Raw genomic sequence first — 19,388 nt, 5'->3', positions numbered from 1 at the left:
GATGGCGATATCTGACGTTCACAAAGCTGCACCCATGGCAGACATTGCTAATCAATTGCACCCACTCATACCAGACATCGCTAACCGATCACAGCTCTCCTTCCCGCGAAGTTTGGGTACGGCTTTAGACTCCGCAGGCAGGTCCCAAATGATCATAGCTGGCACCTGGTGACCTATCTGGACCAGATAATCCCCCTGAGATTCCTTCCACAATGGAAGGTCTTATCTTCCCAGGCCCAATTTTCCAGGCAGGGATGGGGGCTGGAAAGCGGAGAGGGGCCAATTAGCAGACATGCCCAGGGTCCCCACCGTGGTCTGATGAGAAGCTTGAGCTGGCGGTGAGCAGAAATGAGGGGCCACCTTACACCAGATGGACTGATGGGGCCGAAGCCACCATGTGACATGTCCTGGGTGGGTCAGAGTCTGTGCCTCGGGGGACGGGGCAAGGAGGAAGCAGCTGCTAGGGGCAGAAAGGGCGAGGCAGAGACAGGCCTGCCTGGGTCAGATCGCAGGGAGAGGAGCGGCACCAGCTGGGAAGCAGGCGGCCGAGAGCCCCGGGAGACCTGTCAGGTGCGGAGTGGGAAGCAGGAGGCAGCCGGGCAGACTGGGGGATCAGAGCAAAGGAGGGAGAGGTGGGCAGGCCTTCCAGCCTCTCAGACCTCCAATTTCTCGAACTATATTTGTTCCTCACCTCCCCAGTCCATCTGGTATCCCTGCTCTCTCCCCGCTTCCCAGATCCCACCCCAAGCAACTTCCAGCGTCCATGGTCACCGAGCAAATTACGGAGGAAACAGTCCATCCTGGGTGAATACCTACCCCTGCCCTCTCAATTGTTGGCATCCTGGATGACTTCAGAAAAGATTAAGACGCACATTTATGTAGCCACTGCTTACCAAGCGTTACCCTCATCGCCTGAAAAGACCCAGCAAAGCAGGTGTTTTGTCCCCCATTTTGCAGATTAGGAAACTGAGGCTCAGGGAAGTTTAAAAGTTTAAAAGTTCCCGGCAATGGATTAAAAAGTGACAACAGCAGCCCCCTTTTCACGATTGTAATCGTAGTTGAGACCGTCCCCACCCTTGTGAGGCGGCAGCATCGCCTTGAGCTCGGGTCCCTGCTCAGCCTCCTCCTTGGTCCGCCCGTCCCCTGCCACCTGCTTCTCTAATTCTTCCACGTCCTCGGCCAACTGTACCCCAAACTAGCTGAAGAGTGGCTGAGCTTGTCTGGCTACAGCCCCGTGCAACAGGTCCCTCTCCCTCCCCAATTCAGGAGACTCGTCCAGAAGCTTCCCATGCAGCCCATTTCCAATAAAGGCTCAGGTTCCACAGAGGAGGGTGTGGCTGTCCCTCTACTCCTCTCTGTGTTCTCCACGGTCGCTCCCCCACCCAGGGCTGGGGACTCCGCAGAAGGACAGTAGCCAGCCTCCTCTCTGTGGCCCAGCGCGTGGCACGAGGCCAGGTGCACAGAGGAAGATGACGCGTCTCCCGCCAGCTCCTCCCTCCCTCTGCGTCCTGGCTTCCTGGAATTGTAGACGGGGAACCTCTCCCCCCAACCTGTATCTCTCTCCCCACTCAGCACTTCTGGCCTTGCTTTCCCACAGCCCTTCGCCACCCACCCACCCCGCCGGGCCCTGTGATGGGAGCCTCGAGTGTGTCATATCATGGTGGTGGAAAATGTCTCTGAACAAGCCAGCCAAGGGGATGTCCCGGCTGTCACAGTGGCCAGGCCCAGGCACCCGTGCTGAGCTAAGTTTAATCAACAACCCAACCGCTTACCCCCCAACCCCCAACGACAGTGGCCTTGAGATAGGAGAATGCAGGGGTGAGGGCCCAGGGTTCCGGCGGCCCCCCCCCCCCGCCACCCCCACCCCCCCAGCCAAACTCACTGGGGGACGTGTGCTGTCCTCTCAGAACCTCTTGTCCTCCCCTGTGACGCGGAACTCAGAAACTCCGTCATTCCTGTTTCGCTGGATGGCTGAGAGACTGGGTAAGACGCTAGACGTGCACGCACTTGAGAATCAGTGAAAAAAAGCTTGCCCGGGTGAGTGCTAAAGTCCTCCCGGTTCAAATCCTTGCGTCCCCGCGTTCTAGCTGTGTGGCCTTGGGCAAGTCACTGGCCACTCCGTGCCTTGGTCATCTCAGCCCTAAAATGGGCTCAGAGGGGCGCCTGGGTGGCACAGTCGGTTAAGCGGCCGACTTCGGCTCAGGTCATGATCTCGCAGTCCGTGAGTTCGAGCCCCGCGTCGGGCTCTGGGCTGACGGCTCAGAGCCTGGAGCCTGTTTCAGATTCTGCGTCTCCCTCTCTCTGACCCTCCCCCGTTCATGCTCTGTCTCTCTCTGTCTCAAAAATAAACATTAAAAAAAAATTTTTTTTTAAATAAAAAAAATAAAATGGGCTCAGAATAGTACCTCCTTCTTTCCCTCATGGTGTTGTTGTGGAGGTCAAGTGAGTTAATAACACCGTGTGCTTAGCACAGAGGCTCAGGCGTGCTAAGTGCCCAATGAAGGCAGCTCTTGAAGGGACACTAAAGGGTCCTCGCAGCCCCTTGTCCCCACCGCTGTCCCTCCCAGCGCCTGCCACAGGGTGTTCGTTGAGTGAATGTGCGTATTGCTGGATGGGTGAGAGAAGGAAGGAAGGGAAGGAGGGAAGGCCACACAAGGTCCAAGAACCTGAACTTGTATATAAATTGGAACCAACGTGGATGGCAGGAAGGACAGAGCCCACAGGCCATCACGGCCACATCCGGGTTGACAGCTGCCCTGATGACACAAGGTATCCAGAGGAGAGAGGCACTCGGAGGGGGCGGGGGACCCGAGCCAGCGCTGGCTGCTTCCTCCAAGGCAGCCAGAAAGCCGCTCCTTGGAGAAGCTTCTATGCCTCCAGCCTTTGGGTCTGGGCCCTCAAACTGAACTGCCCGCAGGGGAGGAGCCCTGGCTGTGACAGCATTTTGAGAACCAGAAAAAACGCACACGTATCCGTTGACACTTGGACTTCTGGGTGCCTTGGAAGTTTTTTATTGCCTGATGGTTTTTAGTCTTAAAAATTTATCTTTGGGGGGCGCCTGGGTGGCGCAGTCGGTTAAGCGTCCGACTTCAGCTCAGGTCACGATCTCGCGATCTTGCGGGATCTCGCGATCTCGCGGTCCGTGAGTTGGAGCCCCGCGTCGGGCTCTGGGCTGATGGCTCAGAGCCTGGAGCCTGTTTCCGATTCTGTGTCTCCCTCTCTCTCTGCCCCTCCCCCGTTCATGCTCTGTCTCTCTCTGTCCCAAAAAAATAAATAAACGTTGAAAAAAAAAATTAAAAAAAAAAAAATTTATCTTTGGGCAGAGTCCTGGGAAGAGCACAGGACTGGGAGGCAGGTAAGCTGGGTTCCAGTCCCAGGCCTGCTGGTGACCTCCCCCCACCAGCGTGTTCCGGGAGCCCCCGCCGCCAGGAGGGACCGCACAGTGGAGGAGGACAGGCTGGGTGACGCATGAGGAGTTTCCATTCTGTGTCCCCGACTGTGGCCTCAACCCCCAAACCCCTGATCAGAAGCCACTCCCCTGACCTCTGGCTGGGAAAGTGTCAAGGGGCCAGGCCGGGACCTGCTGAGTCCTCCTCTTAACTGTGCCTGCACACAGAGGCCAGAGGCCAGAGGCCAGGACCCAGAGCTGGGACAGAAGGGGTGAGGGGCCCCAAGGGGGAGGGACACAGACCCAGAAGGGGGGTGGTCACTGGGGGAATCTGACATCAGGGGGTCCTGGGGTTGAATCCCAGCACTTCCCGGCTGTGTGATGTTGACAAGTGACATCTGCACTTTTTCACCTGCAAAATGGAGTGAAATGGCCATTTTTCTTCTGTTGGGGGGAGGGGGGATGAGGCCAGCCCATGTCTGGTTAACTGTATCACAAAGTCACAGAGTCTTTTTTTTTTTTTTTTTTTTTTTTTTAACATTTCTTCATCTTTGAGAGACAGAGCATGAGCAGGGGAGGGGCAGAGAGAGGGAGACACAGAATCCGAAGCAGGCTCCAGGCTCTGAGCCATTAGCACGGAGCCCGACGCGGGGCTCGAACTCACGGACCGCGAGATCATGACCCGAGCCGGAGTCGGACGCTTAACCTACGGAGCCACCCGGGCGCCCCACAAAATCGCAGAGCCTTAGGGCCTCCCTAAGGGTACCGGAAGCCCTTACGAGCCTCGAATCCCTCTATAGGTGAGGGAAGTAGGGTCACTGAGGCAGTGATTCCTGTGAGGTCTCACACTTGAGTCGATGACAGGCCATCCTGACGGATTCTCATTCCTAAGGAGTGTCCCTACGTGCTGCTGAGGGCCTCGTTCTCTGCCTGCTGCTGAGAGATCAGTCTGGCATCTGTCGCACTGTCCGACTTCCCCCGGCTGAGCTGCGTCCCTCAAGGACCGGGACTGAGCCTCGTTTGTTTCTGCGGCCCTGGGACCCAGCACAGGCCGGCATCCTGTTGGTGCTGACACCCGTGTAATGAGAGCGAGCGAGTTGGTCTACGTTCACCGTGTGCTGGGCAGAGGTGACAGAGGTGGCCTCCGGGGCCCCTACCGGGGCAGCCCCTAAAGGCTTGGTCAAGGCAACTGGAAAGATGTGTGCAGCTCACAGAGCTTCCTTTCCTCCCAGCCATGAGACGGCTCCCAGAGGCCACAAGGAGGGGGAAGTGACAGGTTACATCTGTGTTGGTGAGGGGGCAGACCGAGGCAGGGGTAGCAGCTCAGACGTGCAGAGGGAACGTGCTTCTGAAGCAGAGAGGGTGCCCGGGTGGCTCTGTCGGTTCAGCGTCCGACTCCGGCTCGGGTCTTGATCTCGCGGTCCGTGAGTTCGAGCCCCGCGTCGGGCTCCGTGCTGACGGCTCGGAGCCTGGAGCCTGTTTCGGAGTCTGTGTCTCCCCCTCTCTCTGCCCCTCCCCCGCTCACGTTCTGTCTTTCTCTCTCAAAAGTAAAATAAAATAAATTTTTTTTTAATTAAAAAAAAAAGAAAAAGAAGCGACTTGAGGACTCAGGGTCACTTGGACCTTCGGAACAGTAGTCCGCGGCATTGCCAATAAACAGCCTGTTCCCACCCCTCTCCCCCTGCCCGGGAGGGGTTGACCTTGCGTCCCCTAAAAGATACGTCGCAGTCCGAACTCCTGATAGCTATGAATGTGACCTTCTTTGGAGACAGGGCTCTTCACAGATGTACATCAGATGAGGTCATCAGGTGGGTCCTAATCCAGCACGCCTGGCGTCCTTATAAGAAAGGAGGGATCCAGAGACAGACACATGACATGCGACAATGGAGGCCGAGATTGAATGAATGCCAAGGATGGCCAACAACCTCTAACGCTGGGAAGAGGCAGGAAGCATCCTCCCTTAGAGCCTTCGGAGGGAGCTTAGTCCTGCCGACACCTTGATCATGAACTTCTAGCCTCCCGAGCGGTGAGAGAATAAATTTCTGTCGTTCGACACCACTCCATCGGCTGTACCTTATTAGGACAGTTCTAGAAAACGAAGACACCGCCTTGGAGCCTAGGGGAGCTCGGTCCTCCTCATCCCCTGTCTAGACAGCATCTGGTGGCACACAAGGGGCCCAACCCCGCGGCCCCCACTGCAGCCCCTGGACCTCAGAAATGCCAAGGGTCGCTAGCCATGCCCAAAAGCTAGGACGAGGCAGGGAAGGAATCTTCCCTAGAGCCTCCAGAGCGAGCCTAGACCTCTGACACTTGATCTTGACCTCCAGAACCGTGACAGAACGCATTTCTGTTGTTTCCAGCCCCGGGGACGGTAATTCTTCGTGGCAGCCCAGAAAAATGACACTGCTCCCATCAAAGGGATCAGGCCAGAGCCCCTGCGACAGGCGGTGGGACCCGGGGCAAGTCAGCCTCTCGTCCCCGGAACCTCGGTCTCCTCCTCAGCTGAGCAGAGTCACGGATTCCCACTCCCAAGCCTGGACTTGAGGCATCACCGGGAGGGGCCCAGCTCGCGGCCCAGAGCTCAAAACACCCACCGGATCGTCGTCGAAAGAAATGACAGTAACCACTTTTTGCTCGCTCAGCGAGCGTGTGTGTGTCCCGTGTGCCCGGCTGGGATCCAGCGGGGTCAGGACAGACCAAGCCTTTGTCTTCATGGGGTTCCTAGCAGGCCCCACGCTGTCAGCACAGAGCCCGACACGGGGCTCGAACCCACGGACCGCGAGATCATGACCTGTGTCGAAGTCGGATGCTCAACCGACTGAGCCACCCAGGCGCCCCTGCCCGTCCCCACCTCTAATTTCACTCCCACCTCGGATGAAAAGAAAGGCCTCCCGTGTAGAGGGCACAGCACCCGCGAATTCTATCCCCTTCCATCTTTCTGACTCCAGATGATTCTTTATCATCTCCCTTCCACAGCTGACAAGATGGCAGCCTGGGCAGGTGACATGACTCGCCAGGTCACTAAGAGGTAGAGAGCTAGGACTCCAGTCAGGTCCTCGAACTCTCCAACGTCTGGCTGGATCCTCGTCCCCTGAGTGCGGTGGGCCCACTGAGGTCTGTCCCTCCCTGTCCTGATGGATCAAGCCTGCTGTGTCCCTTGGCCTCCAAGCCTCACTGGCCAGGCCTCCAGGTGGCTTCTCTGTCCCTAGAGACCAAGGGGACCCAGTGTGAACATGAAATGCAGATACCCTGGGAACACTGAGGCTCTTATCCCGTCTGTGTGGGAATGTGTCCCCTGCCACGGGACAAGGGTGTCCAGGGCACATGGCTGCCCTGTGGACCGAGAGGACTCCGGGGCAGGCTGTCCCCCGCCCGTGGTGGCTCTCTGAGCTCTTGGGGAATTGACATCCTTGCACTTTTGCTTTCAAACGCCCCGCTCAGCAATTTGCTGCCCCCCCAACCCCCCAGTCCCAGCCCCTCCCCCCGGTCTGTGGCCAATCAATGGCCGGGTGGCCGCCAAGTACAGAGGATGCCGATTGAACGAGGCCCGCTTTTCAGACCGTCCGGCTACGGTCTGGGGCCACCTTGCCTTCTGAACGACAGGATGCGGCTCAGACGCAAGTCTCATCTCTCTGCCCCGCGCCCTCCCGAGAACCCCCTTCCCCTCGGAAAGTTTGCAGCGGGGGGGGGGGGGGTGGGGGGGGGTGGGGCGGGGGCCGGGAGGAGGGGAAGAGGGGAGGCTGGAGGGAGGAGGGAAGATTTCCCGGGGGCTGCGGTGACAGGAGGTGGGACAAGGCTGGGGGCTTCAGTCCCAGGGTCCCGGCGGGGGCAGGGAAGGTGCCCCCCACCCCCCTCCCAGCCAGAGTCCCCAGCCAGCCCCCTGCAGCCAGTGCGCGGTGTAGAGCTGTGTCCTTCACCCCGACCCTCCTCACTCACACCTCCCCCTCCTTGCTTCTTCGGACTCCACTCGGGTCAACTCGGGTCAGCCCCTCCGCATCTGCCCGGCCGTCGTGACTTCAGTGTTAACGGCCACATCACGCAACACACACATCACAAAGCAGGTGAGATGAATCGCGCTAAGTTGTTGTTTAACCCAATACAGCCGGCGTGTAATCAACGTGGAAACTTCTCACTGAGGTGTCGGACATTCTTTGTTCGCCCGGAGGCTTGGATCTCACCACAAGGTCTCAGGTCGGAATGGCCGCACCTCAGGGGCTCAGGGGCCCCCTGTGGCCAGTGGCCGCCTCAATGGAGAGCACCCCTCTATAGAATCAGGGAGGAGTTGAAATCACGTCCAGCTGAACGGAAAGTAGCATCAGACCCCGCTTTCCCCCTTTCTGTCCCCGGACCACAGGGGCCCAGCCTCCTGCTCTCTCCCGGGCCACTGGCTCCTCCGGGGTCCCCAGTCTAGGTAAGGAGACCCGCACGAGCCCCTGCCCCCGCCGCCCGGACCTCTGCACAGCCCCCCATCCTCAGTCCCTCCCTCCCCCCCAACCTCATGCTCTAGGGGACCGGGGGCTGTAACCAGGCAGGAACGTCACCACGCAACGGGCCTCAGGGGAGAGCTCAGATCTCCTGCACCTGCCCGCCAGCCTCCGGGGTGCCCACGGGGCGGGGTGGGGTGGGGCGGGCGCTGCCTGTCTCCTGCCTCCGGCCTGTTTACCTGGGCTCAGTCACCGTGCTGACCTGAACCCGGCAGAAGGCCCATGGAGCCTGGGGCCACAGGCCACAGGGGACAAGGGCCAGACAGCCCGGCCATGGCTCTGGGCCATTGATCAAGCCCAGGCTGGCTGGTGGGGGTAGGGAGACCTTGGCCTGGACAAACAGAGGCTCTGGGGCCTGCGTGCAGGCCCGGCACCCACCTGCCACTCCCAGAGGTAAGCGGGGGCCTCCAGGACGGGGGACCAGGATCTAAGAATGGCCCGGTGACAGTGTCCGTTCTGAGAGCCAGGCCTGGCTCTCTGGGGCTGGAGCCTCCGGCCCTGCTCTGAGAACAGGTCTTCAGGGCCCCGTCGGCCAGACAGCGACTGGGTAAGCAGAGGGCGAGGGGTCCCCAGAGCCGGGGTGGGGGCGAGACGGGGTGGAGTGAGGCCAGGTATATGGGCAGGCATGGGGGCAGTGGGGACACTGCGGGCTCCGGGGGCTGGGAGGCCTGGGTTCCGGTGGGGCCGGTGGACCCTGGGCCAGGGACTGGGCGGAGGAGGGGCCCCGTTTGCCAGGCCGACCTCCCCACCCACACTCCGCAACCCTGGATGTGCCCTGCTCCCTACCTACGCACCCACCTGGGCTCTCGGGTGTGGGAGACGGGCCCCGAGCCTCACGCTGCGCCGAACGGGGGACCCTTAGGTCCCAGGCCCGGAGCTGCATGCAGCCGGCTCTGCGTGTGCGTGCGCGTGTGTGAAGTTTGAGGAATACACCTGTGAGTTTGTGTGTCACAGACGGATGTGTGTGTACCTGAACGTGTGTCTGCCTGTGTGATCTGTGTGTGGGTTTATCACATATTTATACCGAATTCGCGTGTGTGTGGAAGGGACTTTCACGCTCTCCCCCCCACCCTCGGGCGCACGCCACGTGGCTCGTAGCAGGGATCTGCTCCAGGCCCGGGTCCTCCTCGCTGGAAGGTGCCTTCCGTGGCTCTAGATGAGAGTTCTGGTCTGTTCCTCCCTGCTCTGCCCTGCGGTGGCTCAGTGACCTTGGGCAAGTCGTTTTCTCTCCCCGTACCTCGTTTCCCCCAACTACTAGATAGAGATAACAAAGCAGAACATCCCAGGCTGCTGGAGGCTGAGATACAATGTGATTCGCAACACTGTCCAGTAAAGGGCTGGCAGGCAGGGGGGGTGGCCCGGCCCTGCCCCCCCCCCCCAAGGAGCTCAGCTTCCGGTGGGCCGACTGAGGATGCTCCGATGGTCAGGGAGAGCTGGAGGGCAGAGAGGCAGGTGCCAGGGAAGGGGCCAGGTGCTCAGATCAGAGAAGAAGCCGGTGTCAGTTGGGGCACACCCAGCCCTCCTTCCAGGGGCTCACCCTCAGGGGACAGAGAATGTCCCAAGGTGAACTGCGCGTTGATGGGGGAGGCCTGGGATGCTCCAGAGCAGCAGCCACCCCTCCTGAGGCACCCTGGGAGAACTGCCAAGAGGAGGTGGGAGGCGCGCAGGGGTCAGCTGGGAGCTGGCCAAGTCAGAGGAGGGAAGCCCAGGCAGAGGGAAAGCCAGGTGACGAGCAAGAACTTTCAGGGTTCCCGAAATGACCCGCGTGACGCTTTTCACGCAGAGTGAGCTCAGGGCCCTTGACCTGTATACCTCTTCTAGCATCTTCATTGTTAGAATTGATGGCCGGGGTGCCTGGGTGGCGCAGTCGGTTAAGCGTCCGACTTCAGCCAGGTCACGATCTCGCGGTCCGTGAGTTCGAGCCCCACGTCGGGCTCTGGGCTGATGGCTCGGAGCCTGGAGCCTGTTTCCGATTCTGTGTCTCCCTCTCTTTCTGCCCCTTCCCCGTTCATGCTCTGTCTCTCTCTGTCCCAAAAATAAATAAACGTTGAAAAAAAAATTTAAAAAAAGAATTGATGGCCAAGAAGTCCAGCGTCAAGGGGAAAAAGAAAGCAGAGAGAAAGGAAGGCAGGAGAAGTCGGCCGGGCCACGCGTGCCCAAAGCGCCCTCCAGCTATGGGGAAGGAGCTGGGATCCCAGCATTCCCTCGCTTGACGACAATTACTGGGGGGTCGAGCTCTGCCCTGGGAGCAGGGCACACAGCGGTGGGCAGAATAAAGCCCCTGTCCCGGTGCCACTTTCAGCCAGAGAGGAGACAAAGGACACTCAGCATCATGCAGTGTAGGTCACCAGAAGGGCTGTGAAGAAATTCGAGCAAAAGACCTGGAGGGAGAGGAGCAGGCCTTGGGGTGAACTCTAGGAAAAGCATTCCTGGCAGAGGAAACAGCATGTGCAAAGGCCCTGAGGTGCCGCGTGCTTGATAGTGGAAGGTCTGGCAAGGAGCTGGGTGTGGCTGCAGCAGAGGGTGGGAGAGGACAGAAAGACACTCCAGGGCCGTGTCCCATAGGCTCTCGTGGGCTGTGATCTGGGCTTCGGGCTCCGCTCTAGGTGGAGGAGAGCGACGTGAGGCCCACGAGCGGGGCCCACGGTGAAAAGCCCGCTCTGGCGGTTGTGCGTCCGACTTCGGCTCAGGTCACGATCTCGCGGTTTGTGAGTTCGAGCCCCGTGTCGGGCCCCGTGCTATCAGTTTGGAGCCTGGAGCCTGCTTCCGATTCTGTGTCCCCCTCTCTCTCTGCCCCTCCCCAGCTCACGCTCTGTCTCTCAAAAAATGAATACACGTTAAAAAATTTTTTTTGTTTTTAAATGGAGTCGTTCAAGGGGACACAGCAGGCAAGCCCCAGGTTCCGCCTCCTGGAGGCAGCGAGGTGTAGGAGAGAGCACTGTACGAGGGGTCTGGAGACCTGGGGGCCCTCGCCATTTGTTCTCTCATTCATGTAGCAGGGCCTGTGGGTTCTGCGGGGAAGCAGGGGTGAGGAGGACGCAGGCCTGTCTCTCCTGTGGGGGGAAGAGACGAAGCCAAAAGCCAGGCATCCTGGGGATCTGACCGCCCAGGAGAGGAGGCGGCCTACTACCCAGGGCCTGGGGACCCATCGCCAGGCTGGTGGCCTTGCATGGGGCCTTTAGGGATCCCTGCAGTCCTCAGACGGAGGGCGTGGCTGCACAAAGGTGTGGCTTTGTGGGCCTGCGGGGTGATGTGCGGGGTGGGAGTTAGGGTTACGGGAGAAGGTGGGCATGGAGGGTCTTGGGCGCTACAGCAAGGGTTCGGAGGCGGCCACGAGGGCGTTCTGAGCAGGCGAGCGGTTGGAGGTGGGCAGGGAGTGCTGCCCGGTGACGGTGTGATGGCACGTTGGAGGAGACGGGAGACGGGGACCCCAGGGAGGAGTCCTCCCAGGGAGGAGTCTGGCTCAGGAGCCCAGGTGGGAGGCAATGGGGAGGTCCCGATGAATTGGCCCCCCCCCCCCCCCCCCCCCCCGCCGGTCAACTTGGGCTGGATCCAACCTGGGCCGATCTTACCTTGGGTTTCTGCCCAGTGGCTTTGCTAATACTGGGCTCCTCTTTGATGCTCACTGTCCCCCCCTAGATGTGAGTGAGGGACACTTAGGAAGAAGATGAAATCCGTGGAGTGAACGTCTGGTCTCGGGGGTGGGGAGAAGGGAGGGGAGGCCTGCTGAGCATCCCACCCTGGACTGCTCCCCTAGGCGCCTCCCCTAATAGACCTCTGACCTTCTCTGGGCCTCGTTTCCCCCCCCAGCCTCGGTACCCTGATGATGCGTGAGCCCGCAGAGCATAGGGGTCGGGGCGCTACTCTGCTTGGGTTTACAGTCTGGTTCTGTTGCTCTAACCAACTGTGAGACCCAGGCCAAGCCGCTCAACCTCACCTCTGTGCCCCCAAGTCCCCATGGCGGTGCAAGAAATCCCGCAATAGCTCCTTGATGACCCAGGCTCAAGAGTATATAACCAGGGGTGTGGCCACCTCTGGCAGAAGCGGTCTCCTCGAGCCAGCCTGTCGGGACGGCCAGTTTGTCACCAGGGTTGCTGTGGACGCTTTGGGAGGCGGGCGAGGCTGCCCCGACCTTCGCAGGATGTGCACCGGCCATCCTCGGCTGCGGCCCTGTGGGTACTGATGGCTTCTGGAAGAGCCTCAGCCCGGCTGAGGGTTGCCAACAGTCCCTCCTCCCTTGCACTCCGGGGGGGGGGGTGGGGGACACTGTAAGGGTCACTGTGGCTGGGAGCCAGAGACTTAACGCCAAGAGGAGCAACGGGGAGCAGGGACGCAGGGAGGAGGGCCAGGAGGCCCCTTGAATCCAGCCGGGAGAGCTTCGAGCTTCGCTGGGGAGCCCCATTTTTCAGAAAACCCACTGTATGAAAACCTAAGACGCAGCCCCAAGGAAAGCCCTCCCACCCCCTCACCCCCACATACACATCTGGGGATGTATTTTAAAGCCACAGTGGCAGTTATGGATGCAGTGAGACACTTCTCGAGGGTCTAGCATCCTGACCCTGCCGGTGGGTGGATGGCTAAAGGGCCCTCCCTGAAAAGCCAAATAACACCCAGAAGTTTCCTTGGGGGGTTCCCAAGATACAGCCGCAGACCCAGGGCACTGAGAGGGGCAACATCCGGTTGTTATGAAGTCATGATCTGTTAATGAACAGCTCATTTACAGGAAGCAGCCCAGGGTCCTGGCAGGAGCAGGGAGACAGAACCCTCCCCCGGCCGCCGTCCACCCCCCTGGGCTTGATCCCCACCTTCCTGCTGTGTGACCCTGGGCCAGTGTGGCTTAGCCTCTAGGGCGTCGGGTTTTTCATCTGTAAAACGGGGCTGATCGTGAGTGACAGATCCTCAAACCGCATTGGGACATGGAGCCTAGGAAAATCCCGGACTGAGCTGTTGCTGTAACGCTCTGGCCGTCGGCTTCCTCCTCTGCCCAATGGGTGCGGAACCTCGAACGGTGTTTGGAGGTTTGAGCCAGACACGTAAAGTGTCCACACAGCGTGGGCCCGAGGAAGGGGAACGCAGAGGGACAACGAGCCCCACGCCCCTGGGTGAGCAGACGAAATGAAAAGTGTTCCCGAGACGCTTGATGAATTTTAGTTTGTGCCTCCTCTGGCCCCAAGACACTCTCGGCTGGAGGTGGGGGGGGGGGGGGGGGGGGCGGAGACCAGAGGGGATGCACTTCTGGAAGGGCAGGGGTCTGGCCCAGCATTATACTGGCTCAGGGGCTGCCGGGGAGGGTTTACGTGAATGGAAGGCAGCGGTATTTCGGGACGCTGTGCCACGGAGAACCGAGAGGAAGGAAATCGCCTGAGCAGACAGCAGGCCAAGGGCGCGAGGAGCTGGTTGATAGAAATTTGCACTCCGGGCACTCCGGCTGCGGGTACCATCGCGGGGCGGTGGGGGGCTTGGGAACCGAAGCCCCTCTCTGTCCTCGGACCACAGAGAGGCCGGTGCGGCCGCAAAGGTGGCGTTTCCAGAGCCCGACTGGGTCCAGCTCTGCCTGCCCTCTGGAGCGAGCGGCCCCAAGACCCGAGGAGGTGGCTCGTGCCCACTCTCAATCACCGCCTTCCAGAGTCGCGGACTTCCCATCCCAAAGGCAGGGCTGCTGTCTTCCGTGCACCCTTGGTATTCGGCAAAAGCTCCTTTGCCGACGCCGGGTCGTTTCCAACCCGGGTCTGTTTCTCCACCAGGATGCCCACGGCCGAGGCCCCCCAGGCAGCTGGCGGACAGGGCGATGGAGGTGATGGCGAGGAGGCAGAGCCGGAGGGGATGTTCAAGGCCCCCAAGGACTCCAAGAGAAAAGTCCGGGACTACCTCCGCCTAGCGCCCCTGTGGCTGGCCCTTGTCGTGCTGGCTTCGGTGGGGGTCCTGCTCTGGTATTTCCTAGGTAACCTGTGGGCCCGTCCGGGAGAGGCGCCTGGGGAGGACTTGGGATGGCCGTCGGGGGCGTACCAGGAAAGACCGGAAGTCCAGGCTCGGGGAATGCGGAGTTCACTGCGTGAACTTGGGCAAGGCACTTCTTCTCTGAGTCTTTCTGCCGTCCCGTGAGATGGGAGAGCTCCTGCACCTATATTTTAGGTCCTGGGCTCAGGTCAAGGGCAAGTTCCTTGCTGGAGTCAAGTGCCCCCAGCTCCCTCCAGCGGGGGAAGGCGTATTCTCACAGCACCCAATTCCCGTGAACCGACAAGCAGGAGTGTAAACATTGCCTCCACTTGCCTGAAGCCCTCCTGGGTTGCCCCTGGGCTCAGAGCCAGTTGGCTCTGCGGGAGGAGGCCCAGCGGCACAGGAGGTACCTGGCACCTGGGGTGGGGACCACAGCTCTGTCGCCTCTGGGTCTCCAGGACCCAGCATGAGTGGGGATGAAGGGGAGGGAGACACAGGACTCAGACGCCCGGGGGAGTGTCCCTGCACAGAGATGGCTTTCACACCCCAGCTCGGGCACGCTTACAATTCAACACACGGGGAAGGGGGATCTGGAGTGTCCAGAGCAGGCGGCCAGGGGACGCTGGCCTTGGTCTGAAGTTTGGCCTCCCCCTCTGGTATCACAGCCCTCAACTGGTCCCCGGGAGACCCAGGAGCAACGGGCCCATGTTCTCGGGTCCATCTGTCTATCCTTCCATTCATTCATTCATTCATCCACTCACTCCCTTATTCAGTACCAAGCACTTTCTGTGCCCCAGGCTCTGTGCCAGGCTCTGAAGATAGCCCCCTGCCCTCACCAGGAAGCACGGCATGGGCTAGGACAGAGGAAGGTGAGCGGCCAAGGAACCAGAGTGGAGACAATGCACCTTGCCCAAGCGATCAGAGACTTCCCACAAACACTCTGCAGAAGCTAGATAGTCTCCTTACTGGCTGAGTCTCATGGTGGAATGTCAGGCCCTGTGAAGGGAACGGGGACCCACTACGGAGCAGGCATCAGAGACATCAGCCTCGGCCCAGCTCCAGCGGGCGTCGGGGTAGGGATTGTCTGGAGCCGGCCCCTGGGCTATGCTGTTAGGAAGCCTAGGCCTGATGCTCCTGCTGGCCATGACTTAGACTGTGAATCCGCTCAGAGCCAAGTGATGCGGGCAGGCCGGGGGGGTGGGGGGCGGGGGTGGAAGCTGTGTGCATTTCACCACTGGCAGGAACCCAGTACCCCAAATAGCACAGAGCTGCCGAGGCCTCGGGATGATTAGTCTTCGGGGTAAACCGCGGTGTCGGGCTGGAGGGCCAGGAACCCAAGGGCCAATTGTCTTTCTTTGAGGAGTCTAATTGCTCCTGATTCTGTTCCGGGAGTACATTCACCCCTCGGGGAGGGGGTGCTCCCTGGGGCTGAGGACCCAGCGGAGAGGGGGGGGCTGCTCCAAAGCCCCCAAAGGGATTTAAGGGTAAAAGGAGGGACTTCCAGGAGCTATTTGAAGGATTCTTCCCGCCCAGGCTCACGCTGTGCTCCGGGTGCTGGGCGAGGCCATGAATCTAGAAGGGAAGACAGACAGGGGGCCTGTTCTACTGGAGCAGGAGAAGCCCAAAGTGACAAGCCAATGACTGGTTAAGTGGCAGTCGGACTCTAGAAAGGGGTCCGGGGGAGAGGAGAGGCAGGGGTAGGGGCTGGCTCCCCAGGCGGGCCCTGGGGTGCCTCCTACTTACGCTGGGGGCCCTCATGACTGCCCAGCTCTGTCTTCCTCGTACTTACCCTCCCCTGCTCTCCCGGGTGACCGTTCATGCTTTCTTCTTCCCGGCACCAAATCCCGCGGGCGCCCCCCCCCCCATTTCTCTGCTCCCCCCTTTGCAGCAAACTCCTCGAAAGACCCGTCTCTACTTCTGCACCCCCAGCCTCTCCAGTACCCTCTCCAATCTGGCTTCCCGCCCCCACCCCCAACGGCGCTTGCCAAAGCCGCCAGTCATCACGTCGCTACATCCGACGTCCGGCCCTCTGTCCGCCTTGCACCTGAGCCACCGGCAGCGTCTGACCAGGCCCCTCACTCCCCCCTCCTCGAAACCCTCTCCTCACGTGGTTTCCAGGGCGCCCCACATTTTCTTTTCCCCCAGCTCACACTGTTTGCTTCTCCCGCGTGTCCTTCGCTGGTCGAGGGCTCCCCTTCTCCCTACTCCGCCTTCTTTCAGGGTCTCATCCGGTGCCCCTGGCCTTAAATGTCCTTTATACCCCGGTGACTCCCAAATCCGTCCAGCCTGGGCCCCTCTGTCGCCGGGGCTTGCCCTCCACCAGGATGCCTAAGGGCACCTCGGACCGCAGCCCACGGCTCTCCCTCGTTTCCTCCGGACCCGCACCCCCCAGCCCACACAGTGGCCATCCCGACCCTCCAGCCGTGCCCCCCTTTGCTCCCCTCTTTTACACCCCAGCCCCAATTAGCCAGCAGGCCTGGTCGCCCCCTGCCTGGCCACTGTCACTGGACGACTGTAGGAGACCCCCTCCCCCGACGGCCGAGGGGCTCCCTGCTTCCGCCCTTGCCCCCTTACAGCCCGTTCACACAACACCAGGGAGACCGATTTAGAAAGCAGATCAAAGCACCTAACCTCTCCCCTTAAACCTCCCCCCGCTCCCACCTCATGGCAAAACCCAAGTCCCCCCCATCCCTCCCCCCTCCCATCTCTTCCTACTCTCCCCTCCTTCCCTCCTTGTGTTCCTCAAGTACACCACATGAGCTCCTGCCTCAGGGCCTTTGCACTTGCTGGTCCCTCTGCCTGCAACGTTTTTTGCCTGTAGATTAACATCCACCTTCTTCCCGCCCTCACCCCTGATCTCTGCGGCACTGACGCCTCTAATTGCTCGTTTATTGTCTGCCTTTCTTGCTCAACAAACCATTAAGGGCAGGGTGTTGTTTTCTTCACTGTTATACCTCGAGCGCTAACACAGTAGGGTTCTCAAGTACCATTTGCTGACTGAGTGAATAAACGAATGAATGATCGGGGCTAGACACCCAGGGCTGTGACTCTGGCGAAGGGAAGGATGCACAGAGGCGCTAACCCGCAAACCTGACCTTCTCGGCCACGCGGGTCCCCTGGCTTTCGTGTGGTCTGTATCCTGGACTGATTCTTGTGTCCGAGCTTCTGCCTGGGAGCCTTCGGGACGCCATCCGTCTATGGGCTTCCTTCCTCCCTGTCACCGAACAAACCGGACGACGCGACGTCCACGGCAAAGATGATGATGGGGGAGGGGCCTCGGAGGCCCGGGATGCCGGCCGCTGAGCTGAGGGTCTGGGTGGCAGGAGAAGGCGTCGGGGAGACCGGAGGCTCCCTCGGCTGACCTTGTTGGTTTCTTCCCGGGCAGGGTACAAGGCGGAGGTCACGGTCAGCCAGGTGTACTCGGGGAGCCTCCGCGTGCTCAATCGCCACTTCTCCCAGGACCTCGCCCGCCGGGAGTCCAGTGCCTTCCGCAGTGAAACGGCCAAAGCCCAGAGGATGGTAGGGAAGGGCTGCAGGGAAAGGAGGGAACAGACGAGGGGTGGGGAGGGACGCGGAGGGCCCCGGTCAGGCCGAGCCCGTCGGTCAGTCGCTTCAGAGCCCTCGCTGGGAGCCGGGTCCTCTTCCAGGCGCCACGGGAGGGGAACGGGGGACAGGGGGGTGGGAAAGCCAGTGGACTCGGGGGTGAAACGCACTTGGGTTAAGTCCCGATGGTCACTCCCTAGCAGCCTGACCTTGGGGGAGGTCAGGGCCGTGCAGGGGTGCTGTTGGGGCCCACCCACATCCCCTCCCCTCCAGGGCGATGGTTTCCTGCCCTGGGGATGGTCTCGGGCTGCCCGGACGTCCCACCCTCCGGCTGTGGGATGGCACCCTGGCCGGAAGTGCTGAGGAGCAGGGCTTCCTGGGAGTAACCTTCAGCCACGAGACAGGGCGCGGGTAGATAAATACCCCAGCTCCCTTGGCCTTGGCCAGCTCTGGGCTGCCTCCCAGGGCTCCGTGTTGGACGGTGCCTCAGCTGCCCACGGCCCTGTCTTCCTTCACAGCCGCACTGGCCGTCCCCCTGTCGGCCTGTCCTCCTCGCCCCTCGCCCCCCGCCCCCCGGTGCTCTCCAGAATCACCCCCAAAGAAGCCACTCTCCCCACACCCTTGTCTCGGGACTTGCTTCTGGGGACGCGCCCAAGGCTCTCTTTCCTCTGTAGCGCGGATAATCCAGAGGGGCGCGGGGTCGAAAGGGGATGGCGGGGATGTTGTTCAAGGTGTCCGAGATGCTCCTCAAATGCACCTCCTGCCGTCAGCGCCGGGCTGCGAACACGCGCGCAAACCGACCAGCTCAGCCCCCGTGGCTGGTGGCTGGGGGGGGGGGGGGTGAGGACCCGACTCGGGAGCCGAACGGGGCTCTCCGGAGTGGAGGGGCGACTTTTGACGAGGAGGGACGGAAGCCATCGGTGGTCTGGCGTAGGCGGCAGCGTTGAGGGGCAAGGCCTAGGTATGGGGGGAGGGGAAAGGAACGGGGGTCAAGTTTGTTTTCCGCCGCTCCTCCGCTGGGTGACCACGGGCAAGCCTCTCCACCCGGTGGGTTCCTGTCAAGCAGGGCCACCGACAAGGGCAAAGGACACGCGCAGGTGGGAGGGGGGTTCCGCAGAGGGTCCCCAGGATGCTGCTGTCTCCTCTCCTTTTAGCTCAAGGAGCTCATTGCTAGCACCCGCCTGGGGCCTTACTACAACTCCAGCTCAGTCTATTCGTTTGGGTGAGTCGCCCCGGGCCCCACCCCCACCCCCACCCCCACCCCCAGCCCTCACTAGAGCCTGAGACTCAGGGACAAGGAGGGGGTGCTGGCGGCTTCCGATGCGATGGCCTTGTTTTTAAAAATGGGGACGCCGAGACATGGGCCTTCCCCTCGCGGAGCTCGGTTCCCTCACCTGTAGAATGGGCACAAGGCCGCGGTGGGGCTCACGCCAGACCGTGGCTGTGCGGCGCGCGTACGCCGCACGGGAGTCGGGGTGGCCCAGCTGTCCCGTGCATGTCCGGCTCCGGCCTGTGGCACACCCCTGAACCCCGCCCGCGCGCGGCCGGGAGGTAGAGAGCGCCTCGCTCCGGGTTTGTCGGGAGGAGGTTTCCACGTGAAGGGGGACGACAGCGCGGGGGCTGGGTAGTGGGCACGAGCCACGCTTGGCTGTCTCCCCCACCGGAGCCGGATGTCCGGCCCCTTCCCACCCGCCTCGCCTTCTGCCTGCCTTAGGGAGGGGCCTCTCACCTGCTTCTTCTGGTTCATCCTCCAAATCCCCGAGCACCGCCGGCCGATGCTGAGCCCCGAGGTGGTGCGGGCGTTGCTGGCGGAGGAGATACAGTCCACGGCCAACGGCTCGGCCCCCGCCCCCTACAGGGCCGACTACGAGGTGGACCCCGAGGGCCTGGTGATCCTGGGTCAGTACTGGGGAGGGGGGGTGTGTGGGGCGGGCGGGTAAGGGCTCCGCAGGCCTGGATGCTCTCAGGGTGGGGGTGGGGTGGTCTCCGAGCGACCCCACCCCCACCCCCACCCCGGGAGGCAGGACCACTGCGGG

At 61.2% G+C, this 19,388-nt stretch overlaps 1 protein-coding gene across 5 annotated transcripts in view; it reads left to right on the top strand.

Moving 5' to 3' along the window:
* The first annotated feature begins 7,200 nt into the window (after positions 1-7,200).
* Positions 7,201-19,388, top strand: part of TMPRSS6 (transmembrane serine protease 6) — a 42,730-nt gene continuing 30,542 nt past the window's right edge. For 2 of the 5 annotated variants that reach the window (XM_045462489.1, XM_045462486.1), the window contains exons 1-5: positions 8,064-8,265; positions 13,617-13,813; positions 17,195-17,328; positions 18,507-18,574; positions 19,067-19,251. In XM_045462489.1, the coding sequence (XP_045318445.1) occupies positions 13,618-13,813; positions 17,195-17,328; positions 18,507-18,574; positions 19,067-19,251 (583 nt within the window). In that variant the 5' untranslated portion in view covers positions 8,064-8,265; position 13,617. The other 3 variants (XM_045462488.1, XM_045462491.1, XM_045462487.1) reach the window with 3 other exon arrangements.

The sequence above is a fragment of the Leopardus geoffroyi genome, chromosome B4 (assembly GCF_018350155.1).
Source record: "Leopardus geoffroyi isolate Oge1 chromosome B4, O.geoffroyi_Oge1_pat1.0, whole genome shotgun sequence".
In the NCBI taxonomy this organism is placed as follows: domain Eukaryota; kingdom Metazoa; phylum Chordata; class Mammalia; order Carnivora; family Felidae; genus Leopardus; species Leopardus geoffroyi.
The sequence above is the reverse complement of the archived record's forward strand: the minus strand, read 5'-3'. Positions and strand labels throughout refer to the sequence as shown.